Here is an 18,555-nt window from a genome sequence, read left to right as displayed (position 1 = left end):
AAAGGCCCAGTTCAAAGTCATATGTAAAATCGCCGATTCACTCCCCGAAGCTTTATACACTCAGTTCAATATTGAATCTTTAAAGGAAAGTAGCACCCAATCAACTGCATCTGCCTATCTCCTCCTGATTTCGATGACAGAATGCAATAAAAGAACAGATACATGCGAGTTTTTTTCTCCAGCTAGCCTGCTCTGTGAAGGTTTATTGAGGTCACCGGCAACTTGATAGCTTTTCCGACAGGAGGTCCTCCCATTTTGACAACTTCACTCTTGCAAATGCTGAGAGAACCGCTTCAATACTCAACTAGTCGTGATAATGGTGGAGCTAGGCGCACTTCTCTCCTACATTGACAACCTTGAAACTGAAGGGGCTAATGTATGTGTTTACCAGTAGATAACAATCTTTATCCAGGGAATCTTATGCCCCTCTGGGTCGTGCGAGGAATTAGCAAGACAAAACGCTTCAAGTTACACGGTAAATATATGATATTTTGACCACGATACCTCGCCATGGTATGTTCACCAGGATGGTCTCACATCAGATAAGGCTATCTGAAGACATTATCGATTAGATAGAACCGCCGAAGTCTTGGCAAGATTATCGATAAAGATGTCACAGCGGAACAACAGCGGAGCGACCACTCTTCTTATCAGTGGCTTATCTCCGACTCTTGACAACTGAGTCACACTTATCCCGCGGCTCGTGGATTACGTCCCCACACGATGATCCAACTCGCGCTGAGCGGAGCGGAATTGCCGATCAGCGACATCCCGCCTCTTCACCGGCGCAGCCATGATATTCAGTGATCATATCTGCAGTTTCACAATCGGGACTGATTCACTTTGAGTCTACTCCAGTGAGCCTGACGAAGATTTTGAACAACCTGTCTGGACTCTCAAATTATGTCAACATGATATTCTCGTGATCAGCGAGATTGGGAATGGCAAAGGTGGATTCATCCATTCTTTGATGGAGCTTTGATGTCATTTACCCTAAATCTTTTCCTTGAAAATTCTGAGTCACTGATCATCAGGAAGACAAAGACAGATTACCTGATTTCATCATCGAAGGAATTCCATTATCTTACCAGTGTCAAGGACGTATCTGGAATTCTATCAATAGCATTCCAAGTAGCCGGCAAAACAACCGGCAATCTGTATTTCCGTCTTCAATCCTCGTAAGCTTCACCTTGGTCGGTATCACCATCCTCTAGTCCAACAACTCGTGCAACAAAGCCCGACCGCTCCCCAGCGTCCGATAAAACACGACACATAATCACCAGCCGGTCTCCCCGTCTCCCGACTTTCTCATCCATAACCTGTTCGCCCTCGCAGTCTGCTTGGCGGCACCACATGCCCACTTTAATTAAGCATAACGCGAGCATGCTTAACAAATAACCTTAAACGCCAAGTAGCCGCCAAGCGCCAAGCGCCAATCTCAACGCTCCGCCAACCTCAAGCCAAGAAAGCCGCCCCCTTTTGCAATATCTTGGCCAGGTGACTTGGCCACTCACTCATATGGCGATGATTCGCTTTGGCCGAATCATTCTCTACAGCCAAGTGCACCAAATACAGCCAAGGTCTTGGTGCACTTGGCCACCGTTTGGGGCTTACGACTGTGAAGCGGCCTGTGTCTCCCCATCCCTCGCTGTCTTTTCTTTTGCCCTGCCGATCTTATTTATCTGTTTCTTTTTTTAATCTTGATTGTTGTGAGAAATGCTGAGGCTGATTAAAAACATTACGCGTTAGAAGGGACGATCGAATTGTCGTAAGCGTTCAGCCTCGAGATTAGCGCGAGCTGTCGTAAACGCCATGATAATCCCACTCAGCTGGATATCGTCATCGGGATCAGAAATCCCGCAGCTTGCACTCTCGGAGCGGAAAAAGCGCCTGACATAATGGCAGGTGGCGTGTATTCCTTCCCTCGTAGGCTTTCCCTCACCTTCTTCCGCGGCGGTAGTGGAGCACTTGAGCACCTGTTCTCAGTCTTGGCTTACAACCTCCCTCGATATTCCTGTTTTGAGCTTCCGCCTTGGGCAGCTTTGACCTGCTTGAATCACCCACGCAGATCTCATGTTTTAGTACTGTCTCTCATCATCTCCCCTTGTCTTCTGCCGTCAGTAAAGCTTGGCTTCTGTTTAGAAGAAGCGTCTGAGGCATTTCTCCTTCCCCAGCTTCCCAGCCTTAAACTTGATCACTCGCTTTTCTCTCTCCCGCGCTCCTCTTTGTACAAAAGGCTTTCTGCGCCCTACATACTGTGTCCCAAACGCCACTATTGTAGAACCTCTTCCTTCTGATCTTGACCTGACTCTGCGCTACCTTTTTCTTTTTTGCTTGCTTGCTATGTTCTGTTGGTGAAGAACATAGTCGCTGTTACAGAGTTCTCGTACTCGAAGGGCTTGTTGACTTCTTCTCTGGATAGTGTCTGGTACACATCCTCCCCAAATCCTCTCTGTCATCAAGCCTACAGCCCCATCACCAATATCTCAGCAAACAAACCGGCAGACCGCAAGACTATATACTTCTGAATCCCCAACATTTAGTTACGTGATTCTGCATATATCCTTGACGCCAAAATGCCAGTTCTCAACCTCAGTGAGCTCAACATCGTGTTGGGCGTCTTGGGTCAGTACGATTCCTTCCTGGGCATTTCTTGGTGGTGATTTGCCCAGATCTTGGCGAGCCTTGGCGTCTAACAGAGTTTTCACAGGTGGCTTCATGGCGTTGTACGGTATCATCTCTGTAAAGATCAAACAGTCATGGTACCTCGGAGAAGCTCGTAAGTTATACTGATCATTCTCTGTAGATGGTCACTGATGGTGTTGCGTAGTACCTGCTATGGTGTTTGGCATCATTCTTGGACCCGTATCAGCCAAGTTTCTCGATAGTGAGAGATGGGGTTCGGCAGAGCCTGGCCAGACTGAGGACATTGCTCTGGTACGTGACACCGAAGCTGCTATGATGCCCTGTGACTGACCTCTATAGGGCCTGATGCGAGTTGTCATTGGTGTTCAGCTTGTCATCGCTGGTTACTCGCTACCGGCAAAGTACAATGTGACTCGCTGGAAAGAGTTGCTCATGTGCCTGCTGCCAATCATGACCCTCATGTGGCTTTTGACAACAGGCTGTATTCTGGCTACCGTCCCCAAGCTTAGTCTTCTGGCTGCACTGGCCCTCGCATCATGCGTTACATGCACCGACCCGGTCCTTTCACAAGCTGTTGCCAAGGGTCCTTTTGCGGACAAGTATGTTCCTCGACATCTTCGAGAGATTATCTCGTCTGAAGCTGGAGCCAACGATGGATTCGGTATGTTCATTTCGTTGTGGTGATTAATCGGGTTATTGACGACTGTAGGCTTCCCGTTCCTCATGCTCGCTGTTTACTTGATGCGGCATGCATACGAGCACCCTGATCAAAGTGGTGCTGAAGCCGCGCATCTTGCTGTACGCGCCAGTGCGGAAGTTGGTCGTCTTGGTGGTGGCATTGGTGAAGCCATGAAGAACTGGGTCGTCGAGACTTGGCTCTACTACGTCGCCATGGGTATCGCCTACGGTGCAGTCGTTGGTTTCACCTCATGCAAGGCCATCAAGCACGCAATGCGTCGGTAGGTCTCAATCACTCACTCCATCAACAGTGAACAAGCTTGCTAACAGCTCACAGAGGATGGGTCGATGAAGAGTCTTACCTCCTCTTCCCCGCTGCCCTGGGCCTCTTCATCATCGGCACGACGGGCGCCATCGGCACAAACGATCTCGTCGCCTGCACCGTTGCGGGTAACATGCTCAACTGGGACGGCGAATTCCTCGCCGAGACACACCGCCGTCACGATGAAGTCAACCACTGCATTGACGTGCTTCTCAACTTTGGCGGGTTCATGTTTATCGGAATGGTTCTTCCCTGGCAATCATTCCATGACCCTGACGGAACTGGTGTTACGCTGCCCAGACTCATCGCTCTTGGCTTCATGGTCCTTGCGTTCCGACGCATCCCGGCAATTCTGCTGCTGTACAAGGCTATGCCTGCTGTTGTCAAGGATTACAAGGAGGCACTCTTCATGGGTTATTTCGGGCCTATTGGTGTCGGTGCCGTTTTCTACCTTGAGCACATGAAGCACTTGTTTCCTCATCCCGAAGACGCAGACCAAGAAGAGCGCGACCTTCTCGCCGCTCTCGGTCCAGTCATCTACTTCCTCGTCTTCTTCTCCATCGTCGTGCACGGCCTTTCAATCCCTCTCCTCGACTTTGTCTACCGCAAGAGAGGCGTTGAGCCCATCCAAGACGACGCCATTTCCATCCGCCGCAAGTCATTCACCTCAGCGACGCCCGTCAACGCGATCGCCGCTGATGAAGACAACTTTATCGCGTTCAACCGCTTCAGCAGGCCTGTCGACGAGAATGGGATACTGCCTGGTGAGATCCCACCTGCTGTTCTGGCGAGGAATGAGTTTGCTGTGTTTTCGGGGGATCATCTGTCCGAGGATGATGAGAGGGAGAGGGAGGAGCAGGAGAAGAGACGACAGAGAAGGACGATTCAATACATGGTATAGAATTAGCGTAGCATCATAGATTTGTGTATAGCGTTGCGTTTAGAATCAAGCATGGAGTTAGTGTTTTACCTGTCGTCGCCGCGCATCGTGATTTGTTGCTTTACCCCGAGTCGCGTCTCTTGCGTAAATGTTTCTTCGCGCGAATGGTGCCAAGACTGACGTACGTCATTGAGAGCATGAGATAAGATAAGGAAGCATTCATCTTTTACAGTGCAGATGTACCTTAGGGTAGTCAACTTCAAATCGGAATGCCGGTTCTTGTGCTTAACATTCCCATTGCCCGCCAATTCTTGTCACATAAGAATGTAAGAGTATCGCTACCTGCTGGAAAATTTTACCCTAAAGTTCTATCTAATGGAGAAATGCGTGTTGTTGGGCTTTGACGAAATGGCTAATTAGGAATTTGAAATGTAAATGCCTGACACCAAACTATTTGTTCTGAATCGCTCACCTATATACAAGCGAGCACGATAACACTTAGCATCACATCTAGTCAGGCCAAGGAGTTTTTCAATCAAGAATAACAATGGACTTTGCGATATATGCCCAGATAGATTTATCCACGGATTCATTGCCTGGATTTGCAAAAGGCCATTAGCGAATGGGTTCCAACATCACTTGTTCACGATGCATAACCATCGGTTTCCATGCGTTGGTTTGCATAACTGCATAATATACGGAGTACACAACTCCTTCTTAGTAGACATAAAAGTTCGTAACCTCGGGATGATCCCTCCTCGTCTTCTTGTTCAAATGCTTCAGATGGAACCTCAACCCCCACGCAATAACAACAACACCAAGCGAAAACGCAATGCTCGACACCCAAGCAGTCGTGTATCGCGGCTCATCAGAAGAAGGCCACAAATAAGCCGTGTAAACATGAGCCAAATTCCCAAAGGTATTACAAATCGCAAGAGACACAGCTTTCTTTTCGCTCGTCTGTCCGACAGTTGCACTGATCCACGCAAGGATGATGTTATTGATACCAAAGCTGAAACCGACGAAGAGGTAGATGCTGAACATCCGAGCTGCTATGTTCAACGTTGACACAGCGATAATGAAACCGACCATGACGATGCATTTGCAGATGGTGATGTGCAGCGTGCGCTCATTCCAGCGCCCCGATGTCCACGCCATAGCGATTCCAATCCCAGCGGCGAGGAGATACGGTGGGCATGTCAGGACTAAAGCGATGGTGTTGCTGTCGGTGAGAGTCCTCATGACAGTTGGCAGGAAATTCTGGAAGCCGACTGATGAGAGGTGAAGATTGTACATAAGGCATAGTGCCCATGTGCGCCAATCAGAGGCAGATTCTTTGAGGCCGACCCAGACGCTTGTCCTTTCACGGACATCTGTTGTATCTGTGTAGATGCGGTTATATGCAAGCTGTCGTTGCTCTTCCGAGAGCCAGCGGGTGGTGAGGGGATGGTCTGGGAGGAAGATGAATGCTAGAATGGCGGTAAGGATAGATAAGGCGCCTTGGATGATAAAAAGCCTGTTGTATTGGGGTGAGCGTAGTAAAGGGATGGTTGATATGCTACTTACCATTGCCAACCAGCCAGACCATGCTTTTGGTCAAGACCAGCAAAGACTCCAGCGGCGATGAGGCCCGCAAAGGAACTGGCTATCATGTTACCCGTATAGAAGATGGCCAGTCTCACAGCAAGTTCCTTGCGGGTATAGAACATGCTGAGAATGAATAAAGCTCCAGGATAAAACTGCTCATGGTCAGACATGATTCTCGAATGTACATGGCAATACTCACCGGTGCCTCGGTCACTCCAAGGATGAAGCGAAGCGCAACCATGCTTCCGTAACTGTTCGCCAAGAAAGTCACTAGACTGACGACAGACCAAGCGAGACAGAAGCCCGCCATGTACCAAGATGGCTTGACTCGGTTGATTAGCATGTTGCTTGGGACTTGACCGGCACTGAAACCGTTAATTATATTTTTCTTTTGAGTGACGGTGATTGAACTTACATGTACCCGACAAACAGAATTGAAACGCAAGTGTTATACTGCGTCCCAACAAGACCAAGGTCTTCCTCCAGGCTGTTAAGCCGCGCATTGACGAGGGCGTTGCGATCGAGGTAATTGAAAAGGTACATGAACCATAGCATAGGCTAGATCACAAGTCAGAACAAACGAACAATCATTGGACTGGGATGCTCACGAGAATGTACTTATCCAATTTCTTGACAAGCGCAATCTCTCTCGGGTCCGTTTTCGCATGGGCTCCAAACTCATCTACCTTGTCCATCTTGGGAAACTTGGAAAATATGGCGTCATCGTTTGGTCTCGACTCAACGTTGTCAAGCGCACGCTCAATATGCTCGTTGCGCGCTGCATCATCGGATTTGTGGTCATGACCACCTGGATTTTGAGAAATCGATGTCGCCATATTCTTCAAAAACTTCCAATCAAAAATTACATAGGGTCTCTGCAAAGAAATTGAGTCAGAAACAGAAGCAGAGTGCCAGTTTTTATGCAAACCGGCTCCCACGCCAAGACTCCCCCACGGGGTAACGAGATGCGGGGGATCAGCGTAGTTTAAAAAACAAGGTTGGCAAATGACGATGGTAACGCTCAATGTGACGTTTGTGATTGGTGGTTTTGGGATTAGAGTGGTAGGAGCTTGCGCGGAAAAGCAGATAGAGTAGGAGATCTGCCGGTGGAATTGCCAGAAACCGGTATGGCGCCGTGGCGGAAAAGCCCCAGCGTCTTGGGAGGTATTTGGCGAGCGAATCAGGGACAGTTTCTTTGGGTTGGAGGGAGAGGTTCATCTACCGTGGATGACGCGGATTGAGATCGGTCTTCTGCCCGTGTTTCTGGGCATGCTATTGATTGCTTGTTCGGGGTTCGTGACCCCGTTTACGAATGTAGTCCCATGAGATCTTGTAGATTCGCCAAAGTATTTAGTACACAGATCTGCCAAGTGTACTGCTGTCTATCCAGAACTAAATACCAGAGTCACCCTCAAAGAAATCCTTCTCCCCATCCATCCACGTCTCCCAAACTTTACAAACCCTCTCTGCCTCAATCATATTGGGCGATCCAACAGGGAACAACTTATTCGAATCTCCCTGTCTCTCCAGGACCTGCATAGCCAACCCTTCAGAGGCATGGCGCGCAATGTGACAGTGCATAAGCCAGATACCCGGGTTATCGGCCTTGAACGCAATCACTACAAAGCCATTGCGGGGTAGCAGAACGACATCACGTCTTGGTGGATTATCAAGCTTCAAGTTAAGCCTGCTTGGGTCGTAGGTTTGGTTCTCTTCTTGTTGCAGAAGAGCGAAGTCATGGCCGTGAAGGTGAATCTGATATGGTTAAGTGGGGTTCATGTCGCCGGGATTGGGTACTTACCGGATGAGCGCCAGTACGCGCACTGATTCCTTCTATCGTGAGAACAAAGTACACCTACGATAGTTAGTCGTGTTATCTAATAGATTTTGAAGGCGCCGGACTCATACCCATTCTTTCTCAGTATAATCTTCCGGGATCACCACCCACTTCGGCGGGTAAGTATCCCTCGGTTCGTCCAAGTGAAACATAACAGGGTCAGAGTAATTAATCTGCAGTGGTCTAAAGTTCTGGCCAGGTCTCTGAAGACCAAACGTAGCGACTGGATACTCTTCCTGGAACTCAGGCGTATTCTTGGCGTTTGGATCAAAAGTAACATTGAACCTCTCACCATTCTGAGCATTGGCCGCTGGGCCGATATACCACGGAATCTTGGGTCTCAGCGAAGTATAAGTCTCATCAGAACAAGCCTTGCTGATGTTGACCCAAGGTTGAGAAGATGGAAGAGCCTTGTCGGAGTGGTTGTATCGTAGGATGCCGGTCTTTTCATAGCCTTCTCCTCCTGGGGCTATACCGCATGCATCAGCGACCCACGTCCTTATCCAGAAGTTTCCATCATCTGGAATCTCATTGACATCACCGCCCAGAGGATTAGCTTCAACGATGACGTTGTACCTTTGGCCGATACCTATCAACACCGACGTATTGAAGTACGGCTCAATGGGAACGAAATCTGAAGTGACGATCTGAAGCCAGTGGTTATCAATGGAAAAGACGAGTGTTGAGTCAAATGAAGTATTGATCAGGCGGAGCAGGTATCTCTTGGGGCGAGTTGGCTTGTCGGTTGGAGTTTTGTTGAAGTATAACTCATAGTTATCAGGGATAGGCAGAGTTGGGGTGTAGCCGTAGTGGGAGACGTTGCCTGCGCCGTTGAGAAGGATGGTCTTGTTGGAGAATTGAGAGCCTGGGAAGAGCAGTCTGAATGCGCTCTCGTGAGCTAAATGCTTGGTCAGTATGGGTTGCGGAACACGGGTTGGGAGGACGTACACCAATCTGTCATGAGCAGTGGCCTCTTGGTGGCATCATAAGGTGCAGATTGAGGGCCATGAATTGTCTAGGTCATTAGCGAGATATCCCTTGGGCGGGTTGTGAACGGCTTACGATGGGGCCTTGGAGACCATCTGCATATTGCACAGAGTAGTGGCTATGATACCACGACGTCCCGTACTGCGTCGTGTTGAAGATATAGCTGAAGCTATCACCTGGCGCAATAGGACACTGAGTGATGCCATTGACACCATCCATGTCCATGGTCTGGTTCTGACGAATGCCGTGCCAGTGAATACTTGTGCCATTCCTCTTCATACTGTTTATGACGGTAATGTTGAACGTCTGTACCATAGTTAGTCAACGTGGGTACCGCGATTGTCAAGGTGTAAACTCACATCTCCCCAACAAGCCTCAAGCCAAGGCCCAGGATACTCCCCATTGAACAACTTTGCCTCCGTAAAGTTCTGCCCATCAGCATTATACCAACTCTCCGTAATATTAAGCGTATAATGCCTCATAATCCCCTTTGGCGCAAAGTTCTCATAGTTAGTATGAATGTTGAACTCTCGCCCATCAGGATGTCTCAGCCAACATTCTCTGTTCTCTGGGATTGAACATTGCACAAAGCCTGTCATTTCTGGGTACTCGCAGAGGAACTCATGATCACCTGGCGGGGGATGAAAGATAGGGAAGCCAGGGCTGGGGTCTTCAATGTGAGTGTGAGGATGGTTGGGGCGAAGGGGATGTTGGTAGGAGGTGGATGGAGATGTGGGCCACATTGTTAGCCATGCGACTATACTGACGCAGGCGTGCCATACTCGCTCGATGAGAGCCATTTTGAGAATGTTTTTTTGGTGGTTTGGGGTCGATGGTTCCGTGCTTTGTGAGACGGGATTTAAATAAGAACGCCTCGTCGTTCGTCACGCGGTCATCTCAATCCTGTTATCGGCGAATATGCAAGCTTCTGACGGCAATCACATACCAAGTTCCCGCCACAGTCATTGAATCCAATCATGTTCCCATTTTCAAGCCACGCTGCGATACGAGTCACAGCTGGCCAAGGATCACGGTCTTGGCACTGGAATGTTTCAGCCCTAGGACTTATAATCTCACCCAACGATCCAATCCGAGTCTTTGTACAGATGACTAACACGATTAGACTCCGTCATGTCTCACCGCAGCTCACAATCACAACGCCATCATTGCAGAACTTCACCCCGTGATTACGCCGACGGTCGTACAAGTTGGTAATGAATTAGGTGAGACCAATCAACCGCCCAGAGGCGTTTCTTGGGCACAATCAGGCTTGAGGTAGACCAATTGGATAAGGGCGGATGTTGATCCAATCACTCCCTTGCTTACGGCTGAGGAACTGAGGCTGAGCATGACTGATACGAGGTGTCACGGGTTGAGATAGGCTATTCAGGAGAGCCGTGCTCGTCGAGCTCCCGTCAATACCGGCGCGCGGTATAGGCTTGATAATGAAATCTCTCTGGGCGGTGAGCGTGGGCTCCGTGGTCGCTATCATAGTAGGCTTACTCAGGTTGGTGAGACGCTGCGACCCGGCGTCCGAGGGCCCTTACGTGAGAATGGCGGTCTCACGTCTGTATCGCGATCGAACGTTTTCAGCCTAGTCATCAATGGCTGTGATTAGTACGTAAACGTTATCTTCCGAGCGGTCGCATGAACTGACATCGAACGGGAGACGTCATACGGTAATATCCCGGCTATGCTGAACGTTGCAGTCATGATCAAGATGGAAATCATTTCAATTATTATACACAAGCAAGATTTATCTAGATTTGCCTTATCGCCACTTCGCTGACTGTCTCTGGTACCTTCAAGAACGGATATTCAATACCACTTGAGCGCATTCGCCCATACCAGCTCCCACATCCTCGGAACATCCCCTTGAGCCTCCACGGCCTCAGCCCACTTGACGATATGCTTCAAAACGGCGACATCGTCGCAAAACTGCACTGCAAAGTCAAAGTCCCTGAGCAATTGTGTCTTTTTATGAATGTCCATCCATCGCGGGTCAAGCCGCTCCATTTCTCCCAAGTAGACATCTCGCAAGCGCGTGGTTTCGTACTGGTGTAAATGCTTGTAGTATAGTTCTGACATTTCGCCGTTCGCGTCCGGGCGGTATCGCCTGCGGTCAGGTTCGCTCCATCGGGGTTGTTCGAGAAGGAATTGGGGGATGCCGCAGGCTTTCCATAAGGGAACGATGGATACACACTCCCAGTCGACAATACCTGTGACATTGCCTGTATCATCGACAAGAATGTTGTTCCCGTGTAAATCATCGTGGTAAAGAACAGTAGTCTCTCTTTCAGCGTGACATGGAAAAATGTACCGGATCAGATGCAGCAATCTCTCGGCGATGCCAAACGTTCGAGCAGCATTATCAATCTCCTTTACGGCAGCGCAATCAAGGTCACCCTTTTCACACCACTTTGCCATCGTCGCTGTCGCATCCCTCTTGGTCGCCTCAAGCCGTGCAGTAAACCACTCACTACTGTTCCGAAAGGGTCCTCGCTTAATGTCGGATTTGTTGATGAGACCGTAGAAAAAGCAAGTCGACACGATCGGGCCAGGCCTCGGTAGTTCGCTTGCGTATACAGGCGGGTAGATATTTCCAATGCTCGTAAACCTTTGGCGAAAAAGAGACGCTATAAAAGACGCGATCTGGCGGACTGTGTCGGTTTTCTGAGAGAGGGTGAGATGCCGCCATGTCTCCTGCATCCGCGCGCCTGGAAGCTTGCTCATCAAGATCCATTCGTAAGTGACGGGAGAGTCGCGCGACGCATCGTAATGAATGACTTTGGGGATCGGAAGGTCTGTGATCGTGGAGACCCATTGGATCGTCGCGACTTCGCTCATGGTCTTGTTCTGCGGATCGACGGGGAGCGCCACGCGCAGCAACAGCGGGGCCTGATCGTTGACTTGCACTTCGTAGAGTTTGTTGAAGCAACCCTCAGCGAAATGTTTGATGTGGACGTTATCGGTATGGAAAAGCGCTTGGATCGTCATTCTCATCTTGTCAAGATCGGGCTGGAAGTCCCATCGCGGGGTGAAGCCGAGATTGCAGTCCTCCAAGTAAACGTCGGCGAGAAGCGAGGCTCCGGATCCTGCGGTCGGCATCGTCGCGCGCAAGAGGCAGAATCAAGTCAATCGGGTTCAAGATCAAGTGTCGCTGGTGTGTTCAAAAACGAGGCGATGATGGAGGAGGGAAAAATGAGGAATGGAAGGAATCATGGACGAGATAATGCGTTTTCGATGGGCAGTTGCTGTCGGCGGGTGACTCAGTGTAGACCGACTGACGTTTGCGAGACAGTGCATCGCGTCTACATCTGTTTGAGTAAACAGATTCAATTATTGTCGGTCTGTCACCGCCGAAGTGAAAACTCTGATGTACTGAGGTTGTTTGTTCCCGTTTGTGGTCGCATGAGTCAACGAATGAAGAAAATTAGCCCTCGTGTATTTGACGTTTTATAATTGGCTGCAACTATATTCGTCTCAACAGCGAGTGACTAAATACCGGTTTAATAGATTGCCTCAACTTTCAAGTCACGATAAATCCTTAATTCTCATCCTGGGGATACTTCAGCCCATTCGCAGCTCTAATGTCATCCATCAACTCCATCAAACGAATAGTCTCATCCAACGGAACAACATCGCTCTCCGTCTTCCCCGCTGCGATATCCTGCGCCACAGCATCAGCTTCCCAGTAGAATCCCAACGTTCCCTCGTGGCGCTCCACGTTGAACACGCGCGTGGTTCGGGTATCGGCTGCAGGAGGTCCCGGGCGCTCTCCCTCAGTGACGCGGAATCCACCGGGGACACTAACTGCGGGACCGAAGAGCGTGATACTTCCGTTGGTCCCTTGAATATAGCCGAATTCGTCGGGGCCTCGATAGCGAAAGCTTGATGTGCAGACTCCTGTTCTGACACCTCCAATGGCGGAGGGGTATTCGAGAATGACCGTATTCGCTGCGTCGATACCATCCACAATGTCGAGAGACGATAGAACCTTTGTCGGTTTCGGATGATCTTTCCCAACTTTCCAATCACCAAGAATGATCGAAGCAAACGTTAGTGTGTAAAATCCAATGTCAAGTAGAGCACCGCCTCCAAGCGCGGGGTCTTTGAGACGATGAGTGCTGGGCAGGCTGCTAAGATCAAACTTGTTCCCAAAGTCAATAGAAAGTCGCTGCACTTCACCGATTGACTTCCTGACGATGATCTCTTCACGCAACGCCTCAAACAGAGAACAGAATCTCACCCAGGCAGCTAACAAACATTAGCAAGCACTCAATCAAACGCGGGGCTGAACAAACCCTCCATGACAAAAACACCCTTCTTCCTCGCCGCATCAACGATATCCTTTGCTTCCTTCGCATTAATCGTAAAAGGCTTCTCGCACAGAATATGTTTCCCCGCTGCGATAGCATCAAGGCAGTTCATCCTATGTAGTGAGTGCGGCGTTCCGACGTATACAATATCCACGTTTGGATCATCATAAACACCCTGATAGTCCGCGTAGACTTGTGGTTGGGGCTTATCCGGCGCTTTCTCCCAGAGCTTCTCCACGAATGAAGTACCTTTCTCGATGGAAGAGGACCCGATGGCTGTGATGGTGTGTGTTGCTTTGGCGTCGGAGCGGGTGGTGAGGAGGTCGCGGAGAAACATTGAGGAGACCCATCCTGTGCCTAGATGGACGGATAGCCTTGGAGAGTGAAGCGAACGCGACTCGTACCTAGGATGCCCCATCGCAGGTGAGGTAGAGAGTCTGCTGAGCTGGTCATTCTGAAAAATGATATGAGAACTGCTGTATTACTCAGAGTCTCAGAAGTGCGCGATATGGAGTGAGCGGTCAATTTAAAGTCGTTGTCCCGGACCCGCAAATACTGATTTATTCGGGATAGTGGTCACCGAAGTGCGGCAGTTGGGTGTTCAAAGCCTTGGGACGTTAGACAATTCGATCCGCTTATGCATTAATTCATCCGACCTCGGAGCTTAATAGCCCGTGGCCGTTTAAGAGCGAAGATTTAAATACTCAATTTGTGCTGCTCTTTGGTCTCTCGCGGAGTAGCGGATCTATCACCGATACTCCCCGAAGAGCGGGGTTGTGTCATGATACCATCTCCGATCCACCAAGGATAAAATCAATGCGGGGACAAGCGATCAATGACGCTATAGCCGGGTGAATAACAAGATGCGGTAAAAATGGAGGGTTGATTTGTAAGTCAACGTTAGATCGAAAGTCCCAGCGATCGGTCAAATAAAAGAAGTCTCTTTAATCTCGTAAAGTAAAGGTAGTGTAAACAGCTCTTGAATCATGGCACCTATCAAAGTTGGTGTCGTAGGCTACGGCAACTCAGCCAAGAGCTTCCACTTGCCATTCATCACTTCTATCCCAGACTACGAAGTCGTTGCTATTCTTCAGAGAAAAGAAGCCCCTGCCGATCCATCGTCCGCTGAGAAGGGCTCGCACTGTACCGTTGACTTTCCTCACATCAGACATTATCGCACAGGCGAGGAGTTCTTCGCCGACAAAGATATCCAGTTTGTAGTTGTCGCTACACAGCATGATACACACGCATCTTTTGCAGAGCAGGCGCTTAACGCGGGAAAGCATGGTGAGTAGCCTTTCTCGGGGCTGGGATGAAACTAACATGAGATTAGTGATTGTGGACAAGCCTTTTGCTGTTTCGGCTGAAGAGGCTGATAGGGTGATCAGATTGGGTGAAGAGAAGGGTCTCATTCTTACTTGTTTTCAGAACCGACGATGGGTACGCTCCACATCTAGTTCTTCTGTATCGAATTCTAATCCTGTGATAGGATGCAGACTTTCAGACCCTTCGCCACCTCATTAACAAAGGTGCACTGGGCGACATCAAAGAAGCTGAGTTGCACTATGACTTTGAGTCACCACCGTGGCTGTCCAAAATGGGAGCCAAATACACTCCAGGCTCCGGCATGGCCTTTGGTCTCGGTAAGTCTCCTGTGACACTTTCCTTCAATGTTTCAGCTTACAGTAGTCTAGGTACGCATAGCATCGACCAGGCGCTTGTCCTCTTTGGCCGCCCCAAGTCAGTGACGGGGTTCTTCCGCGTGCAACGTGACGCCGAGAGTGAAATTGAAGATTCTTTTACTATTATTTTACAGTATGATGGTATGCAGAAAGATCTGCTCGTTACCGTTAAAACAGCTGTGACGACGCCGATGGCACAGCAATTGAAGCAGCTCGTTCGCGGAACAAAGGGATCATTCATAAAGGTGAGAATCAATGACTTCTATCATCCTATTCTACTGACATTTTCTTAGTTCCAAAAGCATAGCTTTTGCGCAACAGAGGACGGTATCGCTGCTGGTCTCAAGCCGCTTGATGAAGGCTTTGGCGTTGAATCCGATGAACTGCGGGGTATTCTCACGACATACGAAGAGTTCGACGGTAAAGTTCAGAAGTATGATCCTGAGATCAAGAAGTATACTGGCCGATATCCAAGTTTTGCAGGTCGATGGATGGGATTGTATGAGAATGTCGCCGATGCAATTAATGGCAAGGCAGGGTTGGAAGTGAAGCCAACGCAATCACGCGATGGTTTGAGGGTCATTGAGCTTGCAAGGGAGTCACACCAAAAAGGTGCCACAGTTCTTTGGTCATAAGAAAGTTACATCATCCTTCCTGTACTTAATAAAAAGTATGTTGTCTATCTGCATTACTGGTCTGGAGGTGTAGAGTTGAAGGACGAAACTGCAAAAAGGGAGGATAATGGCGGGATTTAACCGCTGAAGTTGGACGAACAGGGAATCGAACCCTGGACCACTCCCAGATTTCTTCAGAAGACTGAATCATGCTAAGGGAGTATTATACCACTAAACCATTCGCCCGGAATGGGATTTGTTGAAACATGCCACTCAAATTGTAGGTTAGGTTCGTATCACAGGACCTACAGGAAGTTCGCTTATTGACCAGATTGTAATCATTCATTTCGTGTTCCTGGGGCATACTTCAAGCTGTTTGTTGAATCATGTGCAAAGTCAACAATATTGTCATATAGAACGGTCGCGGGTGAATTACTGCCGATCGTGCAGGCTTGTGGTCAGCGGTCATTGTGAACTTTGTAGGTAAAGTCGTTAGTCAGAGCGAGCTTTGATCGTGATAGAAACAAAACTCTGAGCTGGTATCAATTACTGCCAGTCAATGCACAGCATGCTTATTATGGGCAAAAGAGACACAGGAGGTCCAAGCTATCTGAATCACTCTAGTAAATCACAAAGTAACCAAACCTGAGTCACAGTCAGCATCAGGCGCGAGCTTTTAGTGGGTCCAGCGCTGTCGCTCCCAGCACTGAACCGCGCCACCAAAACCAAACGTCGGCAACTATCGCGACAACAACAGATTGTAATTCTAGCAAAAGATAAATACAATCTCATAAATGCGAAAAGATCAAAAAACATCGACAACGGCAGGATTCGAACCTACGCGTGCGAACACAATGCCTATGATGTCTCGGAAGAGATAGCAGGGCATCGCCTTAACCACTCGGCCACGTTGTCTGAGCTTTCTGATTATGTCAGACGGTTTCAATCTTTGCCCTATGTACTATATTTTCACTCAGGTTAATGTCGCTTTGATCTGCAGAACGAGAAATGTTCTTGATAATATCAAGACATCAGTTTGTCACATCACTATTTATCCAGCACTGGTCTGGTTAGTTCTCTTGACTCCTTGAACGCTTACCATACCCATAAGCCATCGCGACTGACCCGGCTCCATGACAGCGTCAACTTCTTAGGCATGACTCAGGTACCGAGATGGTCAGCCTTGCTTTTCTTCATCACACAGCAATTCGCCAGCTAATTCTCGATTGGTGGTAGACGGCATGGGCCCATCCCGTCACTTTACAGATTTCTTTTTGTGTTGCATTCATTACATAATGATCTTCGATTAACAGCTCATCCACAGCCTCCGGCAGCAGTTGGAGGTCGCTCAGCATTCAGACTCACTCACATGACAAGATTCACCTTCACAATTGAGAGTTTGTCTGACATTGATAGAGTTCATGTATTCCTCTTGATAATGCAATCAATGTCTACATAGTCGAGGCAGGAGAACAATTCTCTCTGGGCTCGGACCGCCCGGCTCAGCTCGGATCAGCCCCACGAGCGGATCTTCATCCTTCGTTTCACTATTTAACTTTTCCTGGGTATTTCCATTGAAGATCAATAGTCATCTGAGACTGTCTAGACTTTGGCCCCCAACGGAAGCTGCCTGTTCGAGACAAATATACGTGATCAGCGCCCTGCTTTGGTTTTCAGCTTCGACAGTCTCATCCTTCAGCTCTCGGCAACTCAATATATGATAGAACCAAGATGACACCAGGCTTGTAGATGCAACGTGTGATTGTTTTGGTGTCGGTAGATAAGCTATATAGTTCTTCTCACTCCCATCCCACTAGCTCGTCATCTCACCCTTAACATCCTTCTTAATTAGAAGCATCTTTGTTTGCTGATAATGAAGCTCTCATTTGTAACCATCGCTACTCTTGCTGCTACCTCGCCCGTGACAGCGTGGTACGGTAAGTGGTCCTTCGTCCTTTCACGTCCTTCTAACTAAACTTCCCCAGTGACATTTTACGACAACACAAACTTTTGCAAAGTCGACGACAAAACAGAGTACCAGATTCTCGAAGGTGACCAATTCGACTGCAACACCTTTGGCGCCAGCATGGACGGTGTGGACTGCGTCCACTTCGTCGAGGGTGGACGTAACAGAAAAGGCTGCAAGGGTTTGTTCAAGGCTCATTCGGCAAGGCCTAAGCTAAATACAAACTCCTATTGCACGTTTTATCCCGCACCAGACTGCAATGAGCTCAGTATCAGCAAGAATCCTGGACAGTGTGGATCTATACTGGAAGGTCTGAACCCGGACTACATTATGTCTTTCAGATGCGTAAGTTGATTGACTATCTCGTATTGACTAGTTTAGCTAACAATATTATTAAAGCAAAACAGTGAGTAGAGGGGAAATTGGCGTTGTGTTGAAGTTGAGTAGTTGCAAAACAAGTAGCAGCAACACCATCAGTGTTGTGTAAATGCCGACCAGCGAGTACAAGAGAATCGCCAATTTGCTACTTTTAATAGAAGAGGTTACCTAGTTCACCATTGGACAGTAGGATACGTACGTACTTAGCATTATTATAATAAATGCTAAATATTAAAGCAGAGAAGAAACAAAGCATTCTTACTACTAAGTGTTAGAGGTCTATCATCCAAACTCACAGCTCTGGGTGAATAACGAGCTGCAGAAGTTACCCTACAACATTCGCATTTTCCCCACTAGTCTACAGACCCAGCCTGGACTTTCTCTTATTCAGATCTTATCTTATCGCCCCCCAGCAAACAATTGAAGCGCCGAGCAAGAGCCCACGCATAAACCGGCTTTCCACAGACCGGCGAACAATTTCTCATCCATCAAGCCTTGGCAGATCCATTCCCCGCTGTTGATTGCAACATAGTTCGGGGCTAAATGAGCCAATTCCCGTAGCTACCTACTATAAACGGTTTAAGCTTATCATCGGCCAACTTTGCTACTGATAAGCTATGCGGATCGGCGGGGAAGTTTATTCCCCATGTATGATGATC

The 18,555-nt window shown here is 48.6% G+C and overlaps 8 protein-coding genes and 2 non-coding genes across 10 annotated transcripts; 4 read left to right on the top strand and 6 right to left on the bottom strand.

Moving 5' to 3' along the window:
• Positions 1 to 2,576: 2,576 nt before the first annotated feature.
• FVEG_12360 (hypothetical protein) lies at positions 2,577 to 4,547 on the top strand (the record flags this gene model as incomplete). The annotated part of the gene is made up of 6 exons (XM_018901708.1): positions 2,577 to 2,625; positions 2,711 to 2,779; positions 2,831 to 2,937; positions 2,986 to 3,307; positions 3,356 to 3,605; positions 3,662 to 4,547. The coding sequence occupies 6 exons, from the start codon at positions 2,577 to 2,579 to the stop codon at positions 4,545 to 4,547; spliced, it is 1,683 nt and encodes a 560-aa protein (XP_018760250.1).
• Positions 4,548 to 5,243: 696 nt separating this feature from the next.
• On the bottom strand, positions 5,244 to 6,949 carry FVEG_12359 (hypothetical protein; the record flags this gene model as incomplete). The annotated part of the gene is made up of 5 exons (XM_018901707.1): positions 5,244 to 6,042; positions 6,093 to 6,265; positions 6,313 to 6,478; positions 6,529 to 6,671; positions 6,722 to 6,949. 5 exons carry the CDS (start codon positions 6,947 to 6,949, stop codon positions 5,244 to 5,246), a joined length of 1,509 nt encoding a protein of 502 aa, XP_018760249.1.
• A 556-nt stretch (positions 6,950 to 7,505) lies between these two features.
• Positions 7,506 to 9,737, bottom strand: FVEG_12358 (hypothetical protein; the record flags this gene model as incomplete). The annotated part of the gene is made up of 6 exons (XM_018901706.1): positions 7,506 to 7,868; positions 7,915 to 7,968; positions 8,022 to 8,848; positions 8,899 to 8,965; positions 9,013 to 9,243; positions 9,297 to 9,737. The coding sequence occupies 6 exons, from the start codon at positions 9,735 to 9,737 to the stop codon at positions 7,506 to 7,508; spliced, it is 1,983 nt and encodes a 660-aa protein (XP_018760248.1).
• A 918-nt stretch (positions 9,738 to 10,655) lies between these two features.
• Positions 10,656 to 12,045, bottom strand: FVEG_12357 (hypothetical protein; the record flags this gene model as incomplete). Its single annotated transcript, XM_018901705.1, has 1 exon — positions 10,656 to 12,045. One exon carries the CDS (start codon positions 12,043 to 12,045, stop codon positions 10,756 to 10,758), a length of 1,290 nt encoding a protein of 429 aa, XP_018760247.1. The 3' UTR covers positions 10,656 to 10,755.
• Positions 12,046 to 12,318: 273 nt separating this feature from the next.
• FVEG_12356 (hypothetical protein) lies at positions 12,319 to 14,010 on the bottom strand. The gene is made up of 3 exons (XM_018901704.1): positions 13,661 to 14,010; positions 13,242 to 13,613; positions 12,319 to 13,194 (listed from the first exon to the last, which is right to left on the bottom strand). The coding sequence occupies exons 1-3, from the start codon at positions 13,707 to 13,709 to the stop codon at positions 12,485 to 12,487; spliced, it is 1,131 nt and encodes a 376-aa protein (XP_018760246.1). The 5' UTR covers positions 13,710 to 14,010; the 3' UTR covers positions 12,319 to 12,484.
• A 232-nt stretch (positions 14,011 to 14,242) lies between these two features.
• FVEG_12355 (hypothetical protein) lies at positions 14,243 to 15,632 on the top strand (the record flags this gene model as incomplete). The annotated part of the gene is made up of 5 exons (XM_018901703.1): positions 14,243 to 14,543; positions 14,590 to 14,696; positions 14,746 to 14,899; positions 14,951 to 15,183; positions 15,232 to 15,632. 5 exons carry the CDS (start codon positions 14,243 to 14,245, stop codon positions 15,571 to 15,573), a joined length of 1,137 nt encoding a protein of 378 aa, XP_018760245.1. The 3' UTR covers positions 15,574 to 15,632.
• A 71-nt stretch (positions 15,633 to 15,703) lies between these two features.
• On the bottom strand, positions 15,704 to 15,798 carry FVEG_17234. Its single transcript has one exon. It is a non-coding gene; the product is annotated as a tRNA-Ala (tRNA).
• A 506-nt stretch (positions 15,799 to 16,304) lies between these two features.
• On the top strand, positions 16,305 to 17,116 carry FVEG_17232 (hypothetical protein). Its single transcript, XM_018906490.1, has 3 exons — positions 16,305 to 16,621; positions 16,693 to 16,728; positions 16,789 to 17,116. Coding segments are annotated over exons 1-3 (177 nt in total). The 5' UTR covers positions 16,305 to 16,481; the 3' UTR covers positions 16,790 to 17,116.
• Positions 16,369 to 16,467, bottom strand: FVEG_17233. Its single transcript has one exon. It is a non-coding gene; the product is annotated as a tRNA-Ser (tRNA).
• A 309-nt stretch (positions 17,117 to 17,425) lies between the features above and the next one.
• On the top strand, positions 17,426 to 17,932 carry FVEG_12354 (hypothetical protein; the record flags this gene model as incomplete). The annotated part of the gene is made up of 3 exons (XM_018901702.1): positions 17,426 to 17,489; positions 17,538 to 17,863; positions 17,918 to 17,932. 3 exons carry the CDS (start codon positions 17,426 to 17,428, stop codon positions 17,930 to 17,932), a joined length of 405 nt encoding a protein of 134 aa, XP_018760243.1.
• Positions 17,933 to 18,555: the final 623 nt, after the last annotated feature.

The sequence above is a fragment of the Fusarium verticillioides genome, chromosome 4 (assembly GCF_000149555.1).
Source record: "Fusarium verticillioides 7600 chromosome 4, whole genome shotgun sequence".
Classification (NCBI taxonomy): Eukaryota; Fungi; Ascomycota; class Sordariomycetes; order Hypocreales; family Nectriaceae; genus Fusarium; species Fusarium verticillioides.
The sequence above is the reverse complement of the archived record's forward strand: the minus strand, read 5'-3'. Positions and strand labels throughout refer to the sequence as shown.

Coding starts and splice junctions, on each gene's coding strand:
- FVEG_12356 (XM_018901704.1), bottom strand. CDS start 13,709: ATGACCAGCTCAGCAGACTCTCTACCTCACCTGCGATGGGGCATCCTA. Junction 13,614..13,660: donor CCTGCGATGGGGCATCCTAG/GTACGAGTCGCG, acceptor CCGTCCATCTAG/GCACAGGATGGGTCTCCTCA. Junction 13,195..13,241: donor GGGTGTTTTTGTCATGGAGG/GTTTGTTCAGCC, acceptor AATGTTTGTTAG/CTGCCTGGGTGAGATTCTGT.
- FVEG_17232 (XM_018906490.1), top strand. CDS start 16,482: ATGTCAGACGGTTTCAATCTTTGCCCTATGTACTATATTTTCACTCAG. Junction 16,622..16,692: donor ATTTATCCAGCACTGGTCTG/GTTAGTTCTCTT, acceptor GCTCCATGACAG/CGTCAACTTCTTAGGCATGA.